Source organism: Camelina sativa, chromosome 18, assembly GCF_030686135.1.
Source record: "Camelina sativa cultivar CO46 ecotype springtype chromosome 18, ASM3068613v1".
NCBI classification, from domain to species: domain Eukaryota; kingdom Viridiplantae; phylum Streptophyta; class Magnoliopsida; order Brassicales; family Brassicaceae; genus Camelina; species Camelina sativa.
Genome location: NC_141897.1, coordinates 4,479,312 through 4,502,758, shown reverse-complemented (window position 1 = coordinate 4,502,758; position 23,447 = coordinate 4,479,312). Strand labels below are relative to the sequence as shown.

At 35.8% G+C, this 23,447-nt stretch overlaps 2 protein-coding genes and 1 pseudogene across 3 annotated transcripts; all 3 read right to left on the bottom strand.

The window, feature by feature from the left end:
* Positions 1 to 4,386: 4,386 nt before the first annotated feature.
* On the bottom strand, positions 4,387 to 5,000 carry LOC109130548 (uncharacterized). Its single transcript, XM_019240215.2, has one exon. It carries the CDS (start codon positions 4,903 to 4,905, stop codon positions 4,618 to 4,620), a length of 288 nt encoding a protein of 95 aa, XP_019095760.1. The 5' UTR covers positions 4,906 to 5,000; the 3' UTR covers positions 4,387 to 4,617.
* A 1,252-nt stretch (positions 5,001 to 6,252) lies between these two features.
* Positions 6,253 to 9,223, bottom strand: LOC104760547 (uncharacterized). 2 transcript variants are annotated; one of them, XR_762964.2, is made up of 10 exons: positions 8,712 to 9,107; positions 8,517 to 8,615; positions 8,116 to 8,402; positions 7,834 to 8,035; positions 7,553 to 7,723; positions 7,355 to 7,458; positions 6,924 to 6,992; positions 6,796 to 6,827; positions 6,592 to 6,706; positions 6,253 to 6,515 (listed from the first exon to the last, which is right to left on the bottom strand). XR_762964.2 is itself a non-coding variant. In XM_010483485.2 (9 exons), the coding sequence occupies exons 1-9, from the start codon at positions 8,877 to 8,879 to the stop codon at positions 6,648 to 6,650; spliced, it is 1,191 nt and encodes a 396-aa protein (XP_010481787.2). In that variant the 5' UTR covers positions 8,880 to 9,223; the 3' UTR covers positions 6,253 to 6,647. The 2 variants fall into 2 exon arrangements, 1 of the variants encoding a protein (XP_010481787.2); XM_010483485.2 differs by having other exon boundaries at positions 6,253 to 6,706; positions 8,712 to 9,223.
* Positions 9,224 to 22,335: 13,112 nt separating this feature from the next.
* Positions 22,336 to 23,447, bottom strand: LOC104763140 (uncharacterized; annotated as a pseudogene).

Sequence of the window (23,447 nt, the reverse complement as noted above, 5' to 3'; positions counted from 1 at the left end):
CGGTTAGCACTGCTCTCAAGCAGTGCAAAACCTTCATCATTATCACGATCGTCAAGTTGCTCCTCGCCGCCGTTTTGTAGGACACAAGCACTAGTGTCATGAGTGAGCATTCCACAGACTTCACAAAAACCCCAAAATCGCTAAAATAGGAATCCCAACAGTAAATTGACACACGTCTCGAATTGGATCTGTCTCTGGAAACGAAGAGGGAGATGGATGTCCCATTGGATTTGGACACGAACAAATTCGACACTTGTAGCAGCTTCCACATCATAATCTACATCCAAGAGGTTACCAATTGAGCCTCCTATATGGGAGATGACTTCTTGGTTGAGAAATTGGAAAGGTATTCCACAGATTTGAACCCAGAATGGGATAAAATCGATGATCGGAGGGTTGTCATTTGGATACCATCGTTGGAGTACCAGCATGCAGTCATTGCATGCCCAAGGGCCCCAGCAGAGAACCACTTCCATTTCTCCATCAGTAGGAAAGATGAATTGGAAATTATTACCACCCACAATACGACCATGGACAATTCCGGCTTGTCCCCATGAGGATGAAACGGTTCTCGGCCGCTGCGTTGGCCACCAAATCTGCCGAAATTTCTAGTGGGACATCATTAACGCCCAAAATGATATCTTGAACCGCTCGTCTCAAGTTGTCGGCCATCTTAAATAACATTGAATAGAATCAGAAGGGAAAGAGAATTGCAGATGAAACTGTTGTAAGCAGATGGAGAAATTGCAGATCTAGGGATTAATATTTATAGAACAAATCCTTTGCAAAAACTGTCAAGTGAGCAACACGAAGAGGAAGCCACTTCATGGACATAACCCTCGCACAATCGCAGAGAAGGAACTGCCCCACGTCGTCGGCGTAACTGTTTGTAACCGTTTCTCGAGAGAGAAGTTCAACCTCTAGAAGAGTATCAAAATCGCTATTATTCTAAACCCTTTTTTATTTTAAGATGTTGTTAGATGTTTTTACACATATTCTTTTTTATTTTATTTTCTTGCTTTTTTCTGTCATTTAATTTTAAAATTAATTAGAATTCTCTTTTTTTAAAGAAAATAAAAAATATCTATACATTATTACAACAAATTAGAAAAGGTCCATAATTATTTTTTGGCATTGGGCCACCAAATTTATTGGACCGGCCCTGGAAATAACCTTCTGTTGATGCGGTTGTGACCCCTTCAAGGTGGTCGAGAGGCTTCACTTTCCTTTCTACCTTGGTTTCAGTTTAAACTAGGTATTAGTCCACGCAATGCGTGGTTGCATACATAATCATTTTTATTATATTTCTAAAATTTTGTTAAAATTAAATATTTTTCTTTAATTTTTTTTAACAATAACATCAAAGAAAGAATTTTGTAATTCTATACTAAAATAAAAATCTCAAAATTTCACTTGTGTCAACATTTTTGGTAAAATTTAAAAAATATTAACCAAAATATATGTGACTATAATTTTAGCTAACCAAAATAATTAAAAATATTAAAATTTAACCAAAAATATTTTCTCTTGAAAGATAAATAAATTAGTAGTAGGAATGAATTAATGATGAATTATTGGGTAGGAGTTACATTTGAGTTAAATGGAGTTACATGCTTTTATAAATATTTAATTCATTTAACTTAAAAGAAAAGAAATACCATGTGGCCCAATCAAACTCAACACTCACACATAATATTTCAAATTGAAAATAATACGTTTGAAGTGACAAACTAAATTAGTTTTCTTATAAAATTATATGAACTTTAATCTAAAGAATTTTAAAATCCCAAGGATAACTTCTATCTTTTGTTTTTTGTTTTTTTCACTCATCAATTTAATTTATAGTGCTAGATTTCATATTAATGGTTTCATCTTTAGAGAATTTTGTTAAATGGTACTTTTAAAATTATATATTTTTATATATATTTCACTTCCAGTTAAATATGATTTATTTTTGGGATCATTTTTCATTTTGATTAAATCACAAAGATCAATTTTTTTTTAATTAAGTTCTTTTTGTTTTCAAAAACCTCAAATCATAAATAAACTAAATATTATATTGATCTTTACATATTTATCTATTGGACCAAAAACAAAATATACTTTATAAATAGATTTGATAGACTTTACAAAACAAAATAAACTTTATATAAGGATAATTATATTGATCTTTAAATATTATATTGATCTTTATAAATTATTAAAAATGATACATGAATATGTGAGATAACCGGAGTACATAATAGAGAATTAGATATGGATCATTTCAACTTCATGATCTTATTTTGTGGTGAATATTGTAGAAAAGTATGAAAATAATAACTTATAAGATGCTAATCTAAAATAGACAATGGAGATAAACCTTTTAAAACATAAAAAACAATGTAAGATATATATATATCATTCAAACTCTAAAATTAAAATTTAGAATTAAGCTTGTACAATGATATTTGGATTGATATCTTTAACCCATAGACAAGATTTAGGATATAGTAGAAGAGGATGAGAGAATGAAAGAACGAGAGACTAAGAGAATAAATATTTATAGGAAGACAAGAGAAGAAAATTATATTTAGAAAAATGAAAGTTACAATTTTATTTTTTTTAATACAATTGAGCGAAAAGTTAAAGTTAATGCATAATTATATGATTTCAGTTTTATATTAAAATGTGAGTTAAATGTCAAGATTAAATGTTTTTTAATTTGTGTTTTAATATAAATATTGTTTTTTGTTAAAGTTGCATTGCCAACTGGACCAATAAAGAGAGAATGATACCTTACTTTTATATGATTTATTCTCACTAATAAAAAATTTAGTCTCAAAGCTAATTTATATATTCTAGGGTATTTGTTTTCTGTATGACAAGTATTTGTATTTGGATAATAAAAACTGTTGATGTTGATATCAGTCATAATTAAATATTTATAGCTCGGTAAAAAGGATGTCGGATTTCTCTTTAATAACTCGGTGCCGGGGCACAATAATTCGGACTACAACAGTAGATAATAGAACGAATAAAAGGAAATTAAGGTGGACGAGCTCGTGACTCGTCGATTCGCGTTTCGGACGAGTCACTCTTGTTAATTGCTTGTGATTTCTGTAGCGTTTTATTCCTCTTTTTTTTTTGTTACGGATCCCCTTCCTAAGCTTAGTACACTTTTATTTATAAAAACTCGTGTCGGTTCGTCACTTAAAAGGACTGAAATACCCTTCTTTCCCTTTAAGTGTTTATTTGGGCCTTAGAGGATTCTCCTGGGTCGGGCTTATTGTTAGGAGGGGAATCCACCCCTAACAAAAACTAAAGCGTTTGAATAGAAATGTCTACATCTTGCATTTTTGTATGCAAGAAAACACACAAAACTAAGTTCAAAATATATATTTCAGCTTGATAGTTTTAATATACATTTTTGGAGACATTTATGAAATAAATCCCGAAGTTCATACTTATTTACAATCATGCTATTTTCATTAATTATTTTTAATTTCTATATTAAATTAAAATTAAAAACAAAATTTTATACAAACAAGATTTTCTAAAATTAAGAGATTTTGAAGATATTAATACTCTCTTAGAAATCTCTAACTCCACCATTTTTAGAAACAACTTACCCACGAGATATCTACTTAATAATTGTTGATCTTCCTTCTAACTAAACGATTTATAGAAACAAACTAATGACAAAACCAATATTTAATGCTAACAATAAAGATATGTGCAAAGATCATATACATGTCTAAAGGAAAAGAAATATTTGGAGCATAAGATATTATTGAGTGTTTTTTATTATAAAAAAAAGGTTATTACTCTGTGGAAAAAGAGTATTTTTTTGTGTGAATTTTCAAAACTTCAGTTTTTAATTTTCGATTTATGATGTGTATAAAATTAATTAGTGGAAGTTGAGAGCAACAAAATATTTTTATATAAACCTTTAATTTGTATATAATGTTATTATTTTTTTTGTCGTGATTTTATATAGCAAATATAAATTATTACTTTGTAATAATATTTATAGAGCATCAAATTAATCTATATAAAATTATTATTATTATGTAAATTATTCTCAATTATTTCTTATGTAAATTAACATCTCTTAAAAATTTGAGAAATAATAATTTTTAATCTCTAAATAGAATAGGGTATCTAAAACTGATGTCATTTTTTTGTTTTAGAATATTTTTTTACATTAATTTTAAAATTAAATATTCTTCATATCTTAATTCGAGTTTCCAAAAACAATTATTCATAACGAATTTAAGATTATTTCGATATTTATTATATTCAATAACTTTTATATTGTAAACTAAAAAATAACATAACATTATATTTCTAGACTATATACATTTAAATTAAACGGTTTGATATCGTTCCTATATTATAAAAAAGTAAACATAAAACACAGTTATTTATAAATTTCTTGACTACATACGGGTAGTACATTTAAATATATTAATAACTTACATATATAGTTAATCTGCTGTACAAATTACAATTTGCTTTAAAAAAAAAATATAGTTCCGCTCGTTTACCGCGGGTAAATATCTAGTTTACATACAAAACATGAAAAGAAAAGGGCTCTGTATATAGACAATAACAATCACGTATGTTTATTTAAAATCACCGACGGCGAGACCAACCATCGTCAAAGTTCAGATGATAACTTCTGAGGTCATAACTACACTGAATGTTATTATTATGATCTCTCTTCCGCGACCACCTCAAACGCGATTTAAGCCTCCAAACAAACTGTTTCACGAGAACACTCGGTTTACTACAACACGAGAACGAAAACGCCACAATCGTTCTTTCCTCTGCGTTTCCTACCGCTCCCGAAGCTGTCGTCGAGCTCCCAATTCGCTTTCCCCATCTCCGGAACTGAAGTCTCTTCAAACTCTGTTTGCTCATAGCTTTCGAACTATATTTTTTTATCTCTGTCTTTGTGTGTCTGTATGATTTGTGAAGGTAGTGAGAGAGTGTAGATGTTAAGAAGAAGCAAATAATGGATAAGTATTTAAAGAGCTAAAATCGATGGAAAGTGAGAAAGAGAGAGGCTATGCGGTTTGCAACGTGTGGAATTATAATTCGTGGACTCAAAAGTGTATAGTCAAAGAATAGTCGAAAGTGCATCATTCATTCACCACCATATATATCCAAATATTGTCTAATAATAATACTACTATGAAAAAGCACTTTAATATACGATGACGTATATTTGCACTTTAATCATGGTGGCTAAACGAAATCATCTATAGGCAAATCATGGTGTTTAGCAAGGATTGAAACGACCCTTTTAACATAAAAAGCATAATGACATGAATTAGTAGATAGATCATCAATATATTAACACATTACATGAAAAATATAAATTAGAGTAAAGTGATTTATGATTAATATGTTAGTAAATAGTATAAAGTGCATCATTCACCACCATATATCCAAAATTTTGTCTAAACACTAAAATGAAAAGATAATATAATAAAATTCAGTTCGATCTATTTCATCATCTATTACTACTTTAATAAACTACCCTGTGACATATTTGAACACTAACATTGTGTTGTACTGGCTAAGCGATATCCTCTATAGGCAAAATCATGGTGTCTAGCAAGGTTTTTAAACGACCCTTAAACAAAAATACAGAAGGTGTCAAAAGAGCTACACAGTGACATGAGGTAATATAGATAAATCATCAATATACTATCAAATGGTTGATAGAAAAGAAATACATTAACAATTTAACATACTACCACATTTGAATCTATATTAGCATGAGAGTGCCATTAGTACAAACAATCTAATAAAATTTTGTGAAACTATATTTTGCTCTTTTTTTTTTTTTTTTCATGATATATTTTGCTCTTAACAAATTTATATTTAATGAATACTTTCTAGATATGTTTAAAATTTGGTGAGTGTCAGCTCCACATCACAAAGCCTAATTTATGGGTCATAACTCGTCCCAATTTTGGGTGGAAAAGAATCAAATACAACTTTTTTTTATCGTAACCAACGGTGAAGCAAAATCTCAACGACCAAATAATTCCACTTTTGAATCTCCTTTATCAAAAAAGCATCATCTGTTACAAACTCATTGTCAGTTCTTTTGTCTGAAATTTGCTGGAAACATTCAGTTAAAGTGTGATTTGAGTGTCTTCTTCTTTTTCTAATTTCAACCGATCAGTATACACCGTCCATTGCATAAACGAGAACGTGTTAGCATATAGATCTTGACGTTGATTGCTTACAAGGATATACCAAAAAGACAAAGATTATATGCCTAAAAAACAGACCCTACGCGTAATAAGTGCTTTCTTGTTACATGACGTAAAAGCAAAGATACATGAGTCAAAAAGACAAGGACTGATAACAAAATTAAACAAAAGAGAACTCAATTTTAAACATCTAAAAAGAAACAAAACAAAAGCAAGGAGGAAATATCTCGAACCAGAAAACAAAACATTTCTGGATGTTTCTTGTTACTTATCCATCATGCTATTTATTGATTTCTTCTTCATCTAATCACAAACGCAAGAAAATGGCATTTTCATAAGACATAGTGACAAAACATCTGCATCAACAACGTGGTCTTACCTAGAAGAAACGAAACTGATCTTCTTATATTGATCAATGACCATTAGTTTTTCTATCTAGTGGCTTCCGCAGATATGGAATACGTACAAGCACCAAACTCTTTCCACGATCTCACCTAGACGTATTAAGACAATGTTATCAAGGTCATTTCATAAAAATATCACGAGGGAAATTATAAAATTTAAGGGTAGTTGTGTAGCTTACAGTCCTTGTGCTCTTTTTCGCAGCTACAACATCTGCAGAAGAGAAGGCCATGATATATCGGTGTTGGATTTTAACTGAATATAGATTCAAGAAAAACGTGAAAATGATGTTTAGAGACGAACTTAAACCTTGTTGTTGAGTGGTCTAGTTTCAACTGTTTCTCTATTTCGCCAAAATACTGACCAAACAGTGGTGACCTGTGATACCATAATTCAAGATCATAAACAAAATGTTACGTTAACACAAACATGATACAAAATTTAGCGTGTGTATGAATGAAGATATCACAAATGAAACAACATGATACATAGAACTTGCATGAATTTGTTCAGGCGAAATCGGTTGGCTAAAATTTACTCAAGTATTTGAAGATGATGTTCTATAATATGCGTTTAAAGCTACTCAATCAAAATTTCATTATCGAATTCTCAACAACCAGAACTACAAAGAGATCATAGCAGAAAGCACATGAAGCTTTTAACTGGTATTATTTGTAAGCCAGAAAACAGAAGATATAACTAACTAAATGTCAAACGATAAATTTTACAGTTGAACTTACCATGACGGTATTGCAGCTGCGGTAAGGGCGGCAGAAGGCAATTTCCAGAGGTGATGAAAACGACTCTCTAGTATTTCTGTTAGATACTCGAGAATCTCTTCAACCTATCCAAGAGGAAACCAAGAAAGTTGGAAATATGGTTTACCTATATAGCAAATGTCAAGGCACACACTTAAATTGGGATTTGAGAAAATTGACCTTTGAATTCAAAGCAATCTCGTTCTGTTTTAAACTTTTAGATCTTTGAAGAAGCAGCTTACATAACTCCTCGTATTGTTCTGACACAGTGACAGATTTGTAGGAAACGGACATGAAACCTTCGATTATATGAGTCCACCTGCTTGTTACACATCCTAGTAACAATAGCTCCTGGCCGTAAGCAGTATCACCACAAGTGTTCCAGTAAGAATGACTACCTTTTCTTACAAACAGAAGAGAACAAAATGGATATAACTAGTTCAAGAATCAGATCAACTTACAATCTTTTCGATGATTATATCATCATCATTCTCGGATGACACACGCAGCCTTCTTAACGTTTCTGCCCACTGAGCTTTTGGTGCAGAAAATATCAAGCTTGCTCCAGATACCAATCTTAAAGTTCTCTTACTAAGAAAATAAGATACACCTCTCGATTGCCAGATGTTCCATGTCAAAAGTTCAATAGGCTGTTGTCCCGAGCTACGAAAAAAGAATCACATCAAGCTCATCAACAAGCGCAACAAGACTATTGCTATCTCGTACTTCAAAAGCATACATACCCCAACAAAGTTTCATCCTTGTCTTCTCTCTGTAACGACTCTTCTCCCTCAATGTTTTTTTTGTAAAGGATCTCCAAACCATTCTCAAGTGCTGATACACAAGACACAACAGATTGCCTCTTGCAAAGCTTCCCCTTAATTACATCTGTAATACCATCGCCTAATTCCAACGCCGCAACCAGAACAGCTTGGAGTTGTTTATCCTTCAACGCCAAGTTATTCATCAAATGCTCTAACACAAATTCTCTCCCCTGTAAAAGACTATCTGATGACAAATCCTCCAAACCCTGAAATTTTTCCCCAAAACAAACACAACAATTCCAGAAAATTCGAATCAAAACCTAAAAACACAACCTTTGGGAACACACTGATAAGCAAAAACCTAAAAAAAAAAAAAAAACCTTTGGGAACAAAGGGTTAGCTTTCAACTCCGATATAGCTTCGTCAAGCTCACTCATAGATTCCCCAAACACATCTGAACTAGTTATGCTTCTTACAACCTAAAAACACGAATCCTCCCATAAACAAAACTAAAGCAATGGAGAAAACAGAAGCTAAATATTAACGGAAGAAAGAGTGAGAGAGAAAAGGCCAACATTTTCGAAGAAGAGACCCCATTGAAGAGCTTTTTTGCAATTCTCAGCATCCCAATGAGAAGGAACACCAGAAGATTGAAACCCAGATGCTAAAATTAGCAAATCCACAAACCCTTTCAATAGCTTTACGAAATCTTCCTTGGAGATTTCTGGGTAATTCCAAACCATTTTCTTCTTAATTTTGATTCAATTCGAATGAGCGAAACCCTAATTTCACAAAAGCACAACCGATTTGATCGATCGGCGTGAGGCATGATCTTATTAGAATCTCCATTGAAAAGCTTTTTTGTGCGTTTGGGTTCTTTCCCGCGCGTTCTCGTCGTCGTGTAGTGTACCCTAGAAGAGACAATTTGATATTCTGATCAATAAAGGTTTCCGTTTTGTTTTTTTTGTATTGAAAACCACAAGATGTTTAATAATTTTTTTATGAGAAAACGCTAGGATGCGTACGTTAACCGAACTGCACCAGACCTTTTTTTTTTTTTTTTTTTTTTACAAGACAAACGTTTAGTTGAAAAGAGCCAATGGGGAGAAACATTATTTACAAAGGTAGTCGGATGCGAAACAGTACGAACACGTCGTGTCAGATTGTCAGTTTTACCATTCTGAGCGCGGGGAACTAAGGCTAAGGAAAAATAGCGGAATTCCTCTCTATCAGCTTGTATCTTCTCTAAGTACGGCTTGAAGGCTGGCCACTCGGAAGGCGAAAACACCATCTTCACCATGTCAAAGTAGGCGGTAAAAAAGACCACGTCCTGATTATTTGCACCAATCATATATCGCATCGCCCATATAAGCGCTTCCATCAAACCTCCTTCATAATACATACTTACTGATATATATATATATTGGATAATCAATTACACAACTGATATTGTTATAAAAATATTATTAATTTCGTATAACAACATAAGAGATGAATGTGCTCTGAAGATTTCTCAAAATTAATCTTCATTACCACATTGAGTTGAAAAATTTCACTAGTTATTTTGTAATCTAAAAATATAGAAATATGCAAATTTGGTTTTATTTGTTTTCTCAACTGAACTTATAGTAATTTAAATAAATAATTAGTCAGTTTACGGAGTAGTTAACACTTAACATGACATGACATGAGGCTATGACCTATGAGCTGTGAACATGATTTCTAATAATATAATAATGAAATCTTGAACGCAAATCAGTTCTAAAACTTCTCAAGAAGGGTTATACTTACACAGTTACACTTAACGAAATGGTCCAAGATTAGCAATATAATGAAATTTTAAAAATTTGAACAGAAAAAGTTGAAAACATAATTCATGCAAAGCATCCCGATGGCCGATATAGTGTGTGAATCCACCAGACATATCACGAACTGGAATGAGACGTCAACACTTAAGATTGGAATCAGATTGTTTACCATAAAGTTAATAATGGCCGTTTACAGGTATAATTGGAAAGCATTATCACAAAGCTTATAGAAAGTTAACAATGGAAACATCAAATGCTATCAACTGAATTGTCCACATTTGATGCGGTTTTTACTTGATGCTGCAATGTGTGTGTTGTTGCTAAAGTTGATGGTTGTGTTGTGTGGTGATTTTGTTGCATTGATGTTTTAAAGGTGTGGGTTTGCGCAGAGCCAAGACGCGTATGGTGGAGATTGAAGATCACTTACCTGGCATCCTTTCATAGCTACCTATTTAATGGACCGACCAACTTTGCCTATATGCCTTGTCGGATTTCTGACAAAAAGAGTTTTTTCGATTGGATTTTTTTTTGCCAATTCGTTGCCAAAAAAGAACAATAAAAAATGGAGAGATTTCGCCACCACATATCTTAAAAAACTACCTAATCAGTCTACTGTTTCCACATAACAGATGAGATGTCCACATATAGATTTATCTAATCAGTCTACTGTTTCCACATAACAGATGAGATTTCTATAAGCAAAGGATTATAAATGAAACCAGGCATTGTGTCATACATGATAGTAGTGTGAATCTGTAATCTCCACATGAACTGGGATCTCAATCAAATTTGCATCTAAGCATCTGCACATATAGACATAGTACAGTTAGAAGTAATGAATTGAGAGGGAACCAATTATAAGTTTCCCAAATGAGTTTCTAAGGCTAAGCTAGTCGTTTGAAACTTTACTCAATTTTAGAGCCCCTTCACCTGTGATTGATGAACCTGGAAATATTTCCATAATGCATAACGTCAAGACATAGAGCTTTGTCATCCCCTAAAATGTCTTCAGAACCCCAATATGCATCCAGTATTACTGGAGAAGTACGTCTCTCGGAGTTGCGTTAGAACAACTCTGTAACGGTCAATATCTCTCCAGCAAACTCACAGATAAATACTCCTTTAGGCAGTTTTTCTAGAGTTCTGAGTCCCCAGCCTCTCCCATTGGGCGTTAAAAACACCTGATTAAGAAAAATGAAAGGAACATAAACACAATTCAGGCATCAGAGACTCTCAACCGGTTTAGTCCAAGTTACAGTGATCATAATCAGTTTCAGTTCTATCATAACTGAGATGGGTTTAGATTATCAAAAACTGGACCACTTGGCACAAAAAAAGAAAGCTTGGTAAGGTGAATGTGTTTACCTGCAGCTTGTTGTGAATCCCTTGTTGAACAACTCGGTTGCCACATTTCCTCATGCAGCCACACTTGCTCCAACATTCTTTAATGACCTTTCTCTTTAGATGCCCCTTGCACGGTTCCAAAGTTACTTCTTTTTGGGCTTTCTTTAAAGGACATTCTTTGCAATACTGCGCAATTTGTTTCTGCGGATCAGGGGCCTCAAAGATACATTGTTCCAGAAAATCGTTTTGTTGGAGGCTATCTACTGTGTATGCAAAGCCATTAAATGCAGTTGCACAACTGCATGCCATTGATGGACCCAAACAATCTCCACAGAAAGAGGAGCAGCATTGGTTATCCGTAATATTCCCAAGAGAAAACTTCACGGCAGCATCTTGATACACAAGACTTTAGGCTATGTAACAAAAAACTGGAGGAACCTTGTCACTCACCTCATTCACCCAAGGAATCTCAAATGTTTCTTTCCCTAGAGTGATGTCCCTGTTGATGTTTTGTGTTTGTGTGTTTAGATGATGAAAAACAGAGTAAGAAAATAATACTTTCATTGATCTGAAATTTGAATGTATTACAGACTCGATTATGTTGTGTTACAAAGACTCGATCTATACTTATATGAACCGAACCATTGTGTTGTGATAATAGACCAGACACAACTCTTTGATCAAAGACACAACTGTAAAACATAACAACTTGCGTCCCTTAATCAAATAACTAACTTATACAGATGTGTTGTGTTATGTAAATGTGTTGTGTTATGTAAATATGTTATGTTATGCAAATATGTTGTGATACAAGATTTGATTATGCTTCAACACTCCCCCTTAATCATATCTCGGCTTCACTCCAAGATTTCTTCTAAGCTCTTCAAACCTTGTAACACTTAAAGCCTTGGTAAGTATATCCGCGAGTTGATCTTCTCCTTTGCAATACTCAAGTTGAATGAGTCCTTTGTGCTCAGCTTCTCTCACAAAATGGTACTTGATCTCTATGTGTTTTGTTCTTCGATGATGCACCGGATTCTTTCCAATTGCTATTGCAGACTTGTTGTCACAGAAGATGGGAGTCCCTTCTTCAATCTTTAAACCGAAGTCTTCCAATAGTCTTTGTAACCATATGGCTTGATTTGTTGCTGCACATACGGCGATGTACTCTGCTTCCACCGTTGATTGAGCCACCGTTTGCTGCTTACAAGATTGCCAACAAAACATAGCTGATCCAAGACTAAAAACATAGCCTGTGGTGCTTTTCTTGTCTTCAGGACAACCACCCCAATCACTATCCGAGTAAGCTATTAACCTTGGTGTCTCTTTCCTTGTAAAGAACACGCCAAATCTTGAGGTTCCCTTAACGTATCTTAACACCCTTTTGGCTTCTTGATAGTGCTTCATGCGTGGTGATGACATGTATCTTCTTCTACTGAACTCAACTTGATCTTGAAGCTTTTGTTCGTCATTTGAATATCCATGATCTCCTTGCCATTTGCATCTTGGATGATGCATCTCTTGTCTTGAAAACGTACTTGATAGCCACTTGAGATGATTTGAGGAACACTCAGTAGGTTCTTCTCCAAACCAGGCTATAAGAAAACATTTTTGATGATTCTTTTGCCATGGCTAGTCATGACGGTAATATCTCCTTTACCGGCTGTCATGACTGTATCTCCATTTCCGACTCTAATTGGCACTTTGATACTTCTGTTGATGTGAGAGAAGTACCGTTCTTCTTTGGTCATATGATTTGTGCAGTCATTGTCGATCAACCAAACATCTGCGCCTAACGTTGTGGTTGATTCCTCACTTGCACTAAACAACATATGATCTTCACTTAAGTCTTCTTCTTCGGGACTTACATGTGCTCTCTCTTTGTTCTTTGAGCGACATTCATTGGAGTAGTGGCTGATCCTACCACACTTGTAACATTTGATGTTACTCTTCTGTTTCTTGCCATGATCGTCTTTCTTCGGTTTGTTTCGACACTCTTCTTCTGTGTGGTTGTTGCTCTTGTGATAACCACACCACTTCTTGCCTTGGTTGACATGGCTGTTGGTGTTGTCTCGTTTGAAACCGGATTCTCTTCCTTTGGAATGAACATAGAATGTTCCCTCTCTTTTGCTTTCTTCTCTTGCAGTAACTCTCGCTTCTTGTGCTTTTAAGATACCAAGAAGTTCTGACATTGTTAGTGAATCCAAATCGCGTGTTTGCTCTAGGACACTAACAATACTATCAAACTTGGCTGGGAGAGAGATGAGTATCTTCTATATGAGTTGAGAGTTTGATTTCTTTTCACCATGATAAGTTAATTGATTTTCCAAAACAATTAACTTATCGGTGAATGTCTTGATGTCGTCGTTGTCACATCTTTAGTTTTTCATACTCCCTACGGAGTGATTGGAGTTTAACCAATCGAACTTGTGGAGAGCCTTGGTATTCATCCTTCAGAGCATCCCACGCCTCTTTTGATGATGATGCTGCTGCAATTCGTGAGAAGATTTGATCAGTTACGGCAGTTTGCAAAATTTGCAATGCCATCGTATCATTCGCCTCTGCTTCTTCTCTAAGCGTCTTTGCTCTTGCAGTTTCAGGGGTTTCTCCCTCTTGCACCGGTCCAGCCGGCACGCCTTCTTCAACCATTGACCATAGTTTTCTGGTTCAAAATATGGTTGCCATCTTGATGCTCCAGAAGTCGTACTTCTCCCCATTGAATATAGGCATCACTTGATGTGAGGAGCCTTGCATCGTCTCTGCTTTTTGCTGACGATACGATCTCTCTTGTTCTCTCTTTTAGTGTTTTCTCTCTGGTCCTCTCAATCGCAAAGCTCTGATACCATGTTGATGTTTTGTGTTTGTGTGTTTACGATGATAAAAAACAGAGTAAGAAAGTAATACTTTTATTGATCTGAAATTTGAATGTATTATAGACTCGATTGTTTTGTGTTACAAAGACTCTATCTATACTTATATGAACCGAACCATTGTGTTGTGATAATAGACCAGACACAACTCTTTGATCAAAAGACACAACTGTAAAACAGAACAACTTGCATCCCTTAATCAAATAACTAACTTATACAAATGTGTTGTGTTATGTAAATGTGTTTTGTTATGTAAATATGTTATGATATGCAAATATGTTGTGATACGAGATTTGATTATGCTTCAACAGTCCCCGATGCTGCTCACCAATCTCCACTCATCCGCAGAAAGTTGGCATTTAGGGACAACTACCATACCCATGGAATCATCAACTGAACCGTTTTCAACAAATCCCATATTATCATTACTGCCCTGAGAAGTAAAAGCCATGCTTGCTGCAGATTTCTTCAATGCATCAATGTTCGTTGTGGCCAATGGCAAGGGTTTTAGCATATGGTTAGATGAATATTTCCCTATGTTGCCAGGTCCAAGTAGCAGCTACAGTTCTCATCTCAAGCATGAGAACTGAAGAGTCCCCTCTATCTACTGAATCTACAAAAAACGTACAAAACACATCAGTTTTGAAGAAAATAGCGTCAACACATTATACCAACAAAATGAGCAATGCAAAGAATATTTAGTTACTCCTATTTTCAAAAAAGTACCAGAATGAATAGAACTGGAAGTCATATCTGTAATGGGCTCGTATTTTGGGATAACGAGCTCACTCGTTTTTTTTTTTGAATGTAAAGTTAAATTATATTCAATGAAAAAAGTTTGTTTGTACAACTAGTGCATGTTTTGCTGATTATAAAATCAAAAGAAAAAGCTTAAAAAGAAGGATAACTAAGGTTAAAAACGAGAATGAAGCCATCATTGGTATCCGTCAGCGTTGCGTTGATCCCCCACTCGTTGAATCATTGTTAACTGATTCTTCAATTTTTTATCAACCCACACAGTAACCTGGGAAGCAGAATGCGGTGGTTCTCCGTGGAGTCAGCCATTTCGATCCCGCCATATGGTTTGGACCACTGCTTGGAAAATATAAAAAATTATAAATTCATCAAAACGGTCATTTGGATGTTGCAATACATGAGTGACAAGAGTTCTCCAGTATGTAGTGTAGTTGGACTTGAGAAGGCCGCGAGCAAGGCTAGCCCAGATAGCTGAACCATAAGCACAATCGAAAAACAGATGATCCCGGGTTTCTAAGTGACCACTGCAAAAACCGCAGGAACCTGACAAGGCTCGATTCCACTTAGCCATACATGCACCTGTGGATAGTCTATCATGTACCGCCAGCCAAACACAGAAAGAAAATTTCGGTGTAGCGTGCGCAAACTGCACCCTCTTATGCAAACTCACGGTTGAGGATGTAGTCCGGATATGATTCCAGGTATCCTTTGTCAAGAAACGCGGTTTAAAGACATTGTTCCTTCCCTGCTAAACCACCTCATCTGCCTTATCAAATTGGCTTCGAAGATGGAGGTTCAAAACGTCTTCAATCTGGTTAAGATGATCTGCAGGATGCCGCCGCCGACGATGATTGACAAAGGCTTCAGCTACCGTGCTACCCCAACCAATACTTGTGTCACCAACCCCTCTATCCCCGTGAGATCAGCTAGAGTACCTAAGGCGGACCACTGATCATACCAAAAAGACGTACGTTCACCATTACCCACCTTAACCTTGCAAAAATCTTTAGTGATCTCCCTATATTTGAGTAGTTTAGTCCATATCCAGGAGCCCTGACTCGAAATCTTTTTTACAGCCCATACTTAAGGAGATTTGTGTCGACCCACTTAACCCAAAGTTACTCACTGTGTGAGACAATTCACCAAATCAAATTCAAACAACTCACCGTATTAGCCTCAGCCAACGACCGCAGACCAAGACTAGTCCAGGTGATATGATAATGGGCAGCACTGAGAATAATCAAGTGTAAGTTGAGCTTGTTCTGCAAGATGTTATGCTTGTACTAGTTGGACCAATGACAAGGGCGAGGACCAAACAACTTGCTGGAGCTGTCCAATTGATGTTTGACGATATTTGGATCAAAGAAGACAACCAAGTACAACACAACACCCTAACCTTGATCCGAACACAATGAAGAGCTAAGTGGACAGAAGGGTGTGTGGACATTGTACTCTTTTTCCTTATCCTTGGTTTTGTCTTAATGGGTTTTCCAGGAAAGGTTATAATGAACCAATGGACACACATTTCACTAATGGTCTACTCTTTTGTCTGGAAGTCCACTTTGAGCCTAATACAAGCCCAAGAAAGCCCAAAATAATCACTTTATTTTGTGGTTAAAGAGCGATGACGAAAATGGAGTTCAACTCACCTTGGGAAGGACACCTTGAGAAGGAAAACTTCAAGAGTTGGGTCTCCATTCAACTATCTATATTTATTGTCTTTTATTTTCAAGAATAATTAATACTTGCCTTTGTTACCAAGTTTCTTATCCCTATATAAACACATGGAATCTCTTTTGAGAATCATCAATCAATTTCCTTTTCATTTTATGAGTCTATCTCTTTGTTTTTTGTGTGTAATATCCAAGCAACAGCCTCCTCTTCCTGGACTAGTGTGTCATATCTAGCAGCGATCGGAGTTGGGAATATCAGCAGCCTTTCGAAACTTCTGTGTGACCCCTCAATCCATTAAATCTCTCTCGTTGCACCTTGCACATTGGCGAGTTTCTATCATTTCTAATCCGGCTGAGTGATCCTCGAATTTGGGCGTATCACCAGGAAACCTTAGCTTTATGAGAAATCATATTCGTGCCTGACCAGAGGAAAGTGGAGCAGAGCTTTTCAATTTCCTGAATGCAGACTCGCGGGAGTCGAAAAGCACCTAGCCAAAAGTTGCAAGTGCTCCAAAGTACCGAACTAATGAGACTTAGCTGCCCTGCAAAGGATAAGTATCTCGCATTCCAGAACCGGATTCTATTTTGCAGCTGTTCAATCAAAGGGGAGCAATCAGCAATAGAGAGTTTTTTGGAGACCAGAGGGAGTCCCAGGTAACGCACTGGTAACTGTCCAATCGCAAAAGGGAAACGGTTGCTGAGCTGTTGAGCAACTGCATAGGTGGTTCCCACCAAAAACAGGGTCGATTTCTCCATACTGATTTGCAAGTCAGAGCAACGAGCAAATTCAAAGAACATGTTAACAATGCCATCAATTGATCGAACCTTACCATCGGAAAGTACCATAAGGTCATCAGCAAAACTTAGGTGAGTTAAGCCGAGATTTTTACACCGCGGGTGATAGCTAAAATATCTCGCTCCCGCAGCCCAATCAAGAATCTTAGAAAGCACATGCATGCAAATTACAAACAGATAAGGCAACAGTGAGAAACCTTGGCGTAAGCCACGTGAGCTAAGGAAATAGCCTGCTAACTCCCCATTGACTTGAACCGAGAAGGACGTCGTGGTAACGCACAGAGAGATCCAGTAAATAAAATGAGGAGGGAAGTGCGTAGTCATAAGTACCTTTGTTAAAAAAGACCACTGGACAGAGTAAAAAACCTTAGATATGTCTATTTTAATCGCACATTGTCCCGAAATGGTTGCTTTATGATAATTCTTCACCAACTCTGCTGCTAAGAGTACATTCTCGATTAAGAGGTGGTCTTGCACAAACGCAGATTGATTTACGGAAACAAACTTAGGGAGTACCCTCTTTAGCCGGTTAGCAATAATCTTCGAGATTACTTTGTAAAGAACATTGCAGCAAGAAATGGGCCGGTAATCTTTCATTTTAGAGGCTCCTAGCTTCTTAGGAATGAGAGCAAGAATGGTAGAGTTGATACCCTTAGGTAGGAACCCTTTGGCAAAGAAAGATTGAACGGAAAAGACAAAACTCATTCCCAATGATATCCCATGTTGCCTTATAGAAGTCATAGGTTTAGCCATAAGGCCCAAGAGACTTATTGTTTGGCATGGAAAATAAGACCTTCTGAATTTCTTCACCAATAATTGTGCGAGTTAGTAACTCCTGATCCAAATCATAGCACCGAAACTGCCACAGATGCTGCAACCCCTCAACCGTAACCCTTGCATAATCATTAGGGATGAACTGCAAAAACTCCCGGAAATGTCTCACTGCCTCAGTTTTTATTTCTTCAACAGACACCAATTTACGTCCATCAGAACATTGGATTTCCTTCATCATGATCAGTTTTAGATGAAATAGCAACAAGATCAGAGCACTCTTTTTGCCATAAGCAGGAGTCTCGTCTATAGTCGGACTGTCTAAGCTATGGCTTTTCAAAGCAGAGTCTCCTTCACCTCTGTGTCGCAGCCTCTTTAAAGGGCGATCACACCAGCCAACGCTTCATCATCTTCCTCGATAGTCTGATATTACACAGCAGAAACTGAATAAATGCAATAACATCAAGCAACATTACTCTAACACAGCAAATATATTCAGTTTGATACTTCATGGAACTTCTGAGGCCTGAAAACTAAATCAACAACAACACTAAGTATGATAACAAAGCAATAAAAAATATATTATTTGAACAAACAAAATGGAAGATTGTGAGGAAAGAACATACGCAGCCTTCATCTTCTTTAACTTCGTGAGTCTTTATATGTCATATCAATATGTAAGGTCAAGGTAATAACAAAGACAATGACATCAATAGATTAAAGAGACAACAAAAAGTACCTCAGCTTCTTGGCTATCGAATTTAGCTTCAGCAAGAACCCTGTCTTCAGGGAACAATTCCCACTTTTTATCATAAAGGGTGAGAAGGTTCTACACTAAAATTTCCAGAGAACTAGTAGAGCTAGTAGATCATGATGAGACTCAAAAAGGAGAATACTTTTGCCGGGAAAATTAGAAGAACTTACTAAGCAGAGGGACCAATAAACCAGACATCTACCTAGAAGTAATACAAATACACACGTTGCAGAAAATACTCAGAAATTGAGCATCTTACAGAGAAGCAAGCTTGTGCTCACTCAAGAAACATCACTAGTGTACCATAATCAATACTTAGTAAAGTTTACTAAAGCCAAGTGATAATGAATTGTAAGTGCTTTTTTACATTGATTATATCAAAATCATTACAATATATCATCAGAAGATAGCCTCTATATAGCTATTACAAGATAGTGTTGTTGTTTACTACGAGATAGGTAGTCTAGCCTTTAAAAGCTACTGGTTTTCCAAGAGAAATATAGGCAATAAAAATTCTGCATAAACACATCACATGGTAATGGTGAATGGCACATTGATCATTGAGTTCATTTAATTAAGCATTGAATAACACCAGATTTTAATGAAGTATTTAAAACCTCAATTGGATAATAAGAGATAAATCTATAATTATAAATAGGAAGATTTTAAAAATAACAGTATAACACCAAAGTTTAAAACATAAATGATTTATATCAATTAATCTCTAATAATCCTAAACTGGATTCATTTTTTCTTAATATGGATAGATAATATTTTAAAAATAAAACTATCAGCTATCAAAACACAATTCAACATATTTTAAAAAACTTATTGGTAGTGGTGGACGAAAAAACTTTTATTTTGCAAATATCAATTTTAGATAGTCTCAAATAAAATTGCACAACTGTTGTACAAATTAACAATGAATATATAAGAAATTTCTTATTTTCTTAAGGATCTAATGGATTTTCTAGACTCTGAGCTTAAGAACTCTCAGACAAATGTATGATAGAGAATCCAATTGAGCCAACATACCGTTCGGTCATATGGTACAAATGTATTAGATGGATTATTTAACATTATTGATTTAAAAAAAATTGTTGTCAACATAATAATTACATGGACATTATTTGATAATTTTTTTTCTTGTTCTACGTATATTTTGAACATTATTTCTTTCTCATTTGCGGTAAAATTCTTTCAAACTTTGATTTATTGATTTTTGTATTGTAAGGTATTTTTGCATATTTAATCCTTAACCACCGTATAAATACCACATCGTTAGATATACGTGTTAATACATTATGTATATTTGGTAGGTTGATGCGTTAGGAATCTTCTATTGTATAGAAGATGATCATATTTTAATCTGATTATCATAATCCATATATGGAGATTCACATCATTAATAAAATTGTCCTTGATAAGCTTTGATAACAAATTTATCAATCACGAGATTCGCTCCAAAATGAAGGTGTACAAGAATGCAGTAGATCAGTAAAATCTGTAAGAACTTGTCTCTCATTGCTGTAATTGGGTCGATTTGACCTTCCTCTTTCTTGCCATTGTACTTATGCTCCTCTACGCTGAGTATCACAGTTGGGCAAATATCCCAATCATGGTACCTGCGGGGAACACATGCTCGATGAGGGTTCTAGCACACCAAGATCTGACGTATTCATCTTCCTCTTTGTTCGGGTTAGGAGGATTTTGGGTAGAAGAAGAACCGAAGAAAGTTCTTGAAATGGCCAAAACATGAACCGACGGCTCTAGGGTTCTGGTTACGTTGCTCTCGGGGGTTTAGGTCTGCAGCATTGCCCGATCTAGATCGCTCGTCCTCTCCATTCGGGTTAGGAGGATTTTAGGTAGAAGAAGAGCCACATCATAAGTTGTTGAGATAACCAAAACATGAACCGGTGGCTCTATTGCTGGTTCCCTCTCCATAGTTATGGCTTCCCGATATAGGTTGATCTCCGAGATTTTGGTTTCCACTGGTACCTTCTTTATATGTGATACCTTACCATTTCTCCGAGCCCTTGATTGGTCTACTGTTTCATTCCAGCGAGTAGATTGGCTCAAAGTCCCCCTCCTCTCTCCCGGATTAGGGTCTGTCGTAACCAGATAATTCACTAAACCAGACTTTGGTTTACTTGGCCTCAAAGATTGGGCTCTTGTTGTGGGGGTAAATGGCCAAAATCAACCCCAACTATTTGCCAAACCCTTTTTCATACCTAAATTTCACTACCCTACAAATAACAACCTGAACCGTGTTAATATTCAAATTGGCTATATATGTTCAGTGCCAATTATATGAAATATTAAAATTCAGATTTACTACCTGAACTATAAGAAATGTTGTCAATTTCAACATATATTCGAACGGTGTTAAGTCAAAGTTTAACAACGCTGAGTCAGACAACTAGTATCGTCCACGTGGCATTGTAATTGACTAAAACGACTTCGTTTTGGTCATTTTCGGTGTGTTGTGATTGATATGAAATGACTAAGACGACATCGTTTTAGTCAATTTTAGTGCCACGTGGATGCCATAGGTCGTCTGACTCAACATCGTTAAACTTCGACTTAATATCGTTCGAACATATGTTAAAATTGAGAACATTTCATATAGTTCAAGTAGCAAATTTAAATTTTAACACAATTCATGTTATTTACATGGTATTGAAGTTTAGATATGAACAAATGTTTAGCAGATAGTTGAGGTTGGTTTTGGCCGTTTTCCCCTTGTTGTGGTAACCGAAGGGTTGAGACCGGTTAATTGAACTTCCGTGAATCCTACCAGAGAATTGACCGGACGATTGGAGTTCGTTGCGCTGATCTTCGAGTTGGTTTGTTTGCTGATTGTAGCCGGAGACTTAACACCAGCCCGAGCATCGGCGGATTTAGTACCTGACTCTTGATTGATGTGGTTCGATCGGGTCTTCTTCCAAATACAGCACCGCGACGCAGTCTTATCATCGCCGCTGTCTCCGCCGGTAGTACCAGTGGCCATTGACGGATCTTTCGCCTTTCCGCTAGTTGATTCTACAGCATTTCTGCTGTGAACGGATTCGTTACTTGTCGAGTCGTGAGGGTTAACTCCACCGGAAGGTTTGGGGGATTCTTTAACATTTCCACCTACAACATCGACGTCGACGGCTGTTTCAGCGGAGTAAGAACCACTATGCTCGCGTTATAGGGAGAACAGTGAAAATGTAGTTAAAAACATACAGTACGTAAGCTAGCGACTGAAGCGATTAGCAGAGTCTTGCCAAGGTTTATGGTGGCCAAAGGCGATAAAGAGTTTGCTTCAATCTTTTTTGTTAGTCTGAAAGTAACTTATCATGAAATAGTAAGCTATTACTACATTTTATTTATTATTCTCTGTTGGTTTGCTTCAATCTTTTTTTTTTCCCAACAAATCAAATATATTATATTATAAAAAGTTTTACATGATACATAAATCACTCATATACAACCAATGACACAAATATAGGAAATTGAATACAATTTCAATGAAAGAGTGGAAGTGACTCTCTTACGTCCCCTTTCACATACTCGTAATTGGCTATCATCTTATAGATGAAACTCCAAAATGCATTTTTTTGTTAAAAGAAAAAACTGAAGTGTTGCTTGGAATGATTCTGAATATTGTCTTTTGAAACTCAAAACGATATGCTGGAAATGTCTAACGCATCGTTACCGATTATTGACCATTATTTTCCTTTTCATAGCAGTAGAATCTTCCGACCAATGGAAAGAGAAATCATCATCATCACAGTCACTCACCACGATTTCTTCCCATCACGCTCGTGTCTTGTTTTGGATAATACGAAGGACATATCAATTGAATAAAACGATGAACCAGTTCTAGCAAAAGAAAGGCTTTCGACCTGGAAAAGTTATCACCATCGTCATCATCGAAAATCATCGCCTTCATTTTAGAACCATACACTCCACATCCCATATAATCAATCAACAAGATGAAATATTCCAACCAAGGTAATGGGAGAACATCACCATCATCATACAATGTTAACGTCACAAGAAAAATATCAACAGATCCAACAGAAGAGTACCCAGCCTCAAATCTTGCACATATAAGGATAATTAATCCCAACTCAGTTTGAGGAACATACCCACATCTATTTCGGATTCTGATTTCATCAAGTAGATTGATTCTTCCATTGATTCCAGGATCAAAAAACCATGTTGAAACTCCATACCTTTGGGTAGGAGAATATTCACCGGTTGAAACCCGGAAATTCCACCGACAGTGACCGCACACACCGGAAAAAAACTTTCTACAAAGAAAGATATCACAATTCCTTCGAATTGACATTATGTGAAAGGAGCGACAATGGAGATGAGATGAATCTCTCATATTGATTAGCTAAATCCTAACGATTTGATAGATAATCCAAATCAAGGATCGATCCGATGGAGTGACCATAGTCTGATATGGAAATGACGGATTCACTTTCTGAAACACCGTTGTCGTGAAGAGGCAAGTTGCGTGGGTTTGATAATCTCGATTTGCCAT

Bases quoted from the DNA above. Each gene is read 5' to 3' on its own strand.
- LOC109130548 (XM_019240215.2), bottom strand. From the start codon at position 4,905: ATGAGCAAACAGAGTTTGAAGAGACTTCAGTTCCGGAGATGGGGAAAG.
- LOC104760547 (XM_010483485.2), bottom strand. From the start codon at position 8,879: ATGGTTTGGAATTACCCAGAAATCTCCAAGGAAGATTTCGTAAAGCTA. The intron at 7,459-7,552 runs GTCAATTTTCTC...CCTCTTGGATAG, and splicing joins AGATTGCTTTGAATTCAAAG to GTTGAAGAGATTCTCGAGTA. The intron at 6,828-6,923 runs GTTTAAGTTCGT...TCTCTTCTGCAG, and splicing joins CTAGACCACTCAACAACAAG to ATGTTGTAGCTGCGAAAAAG.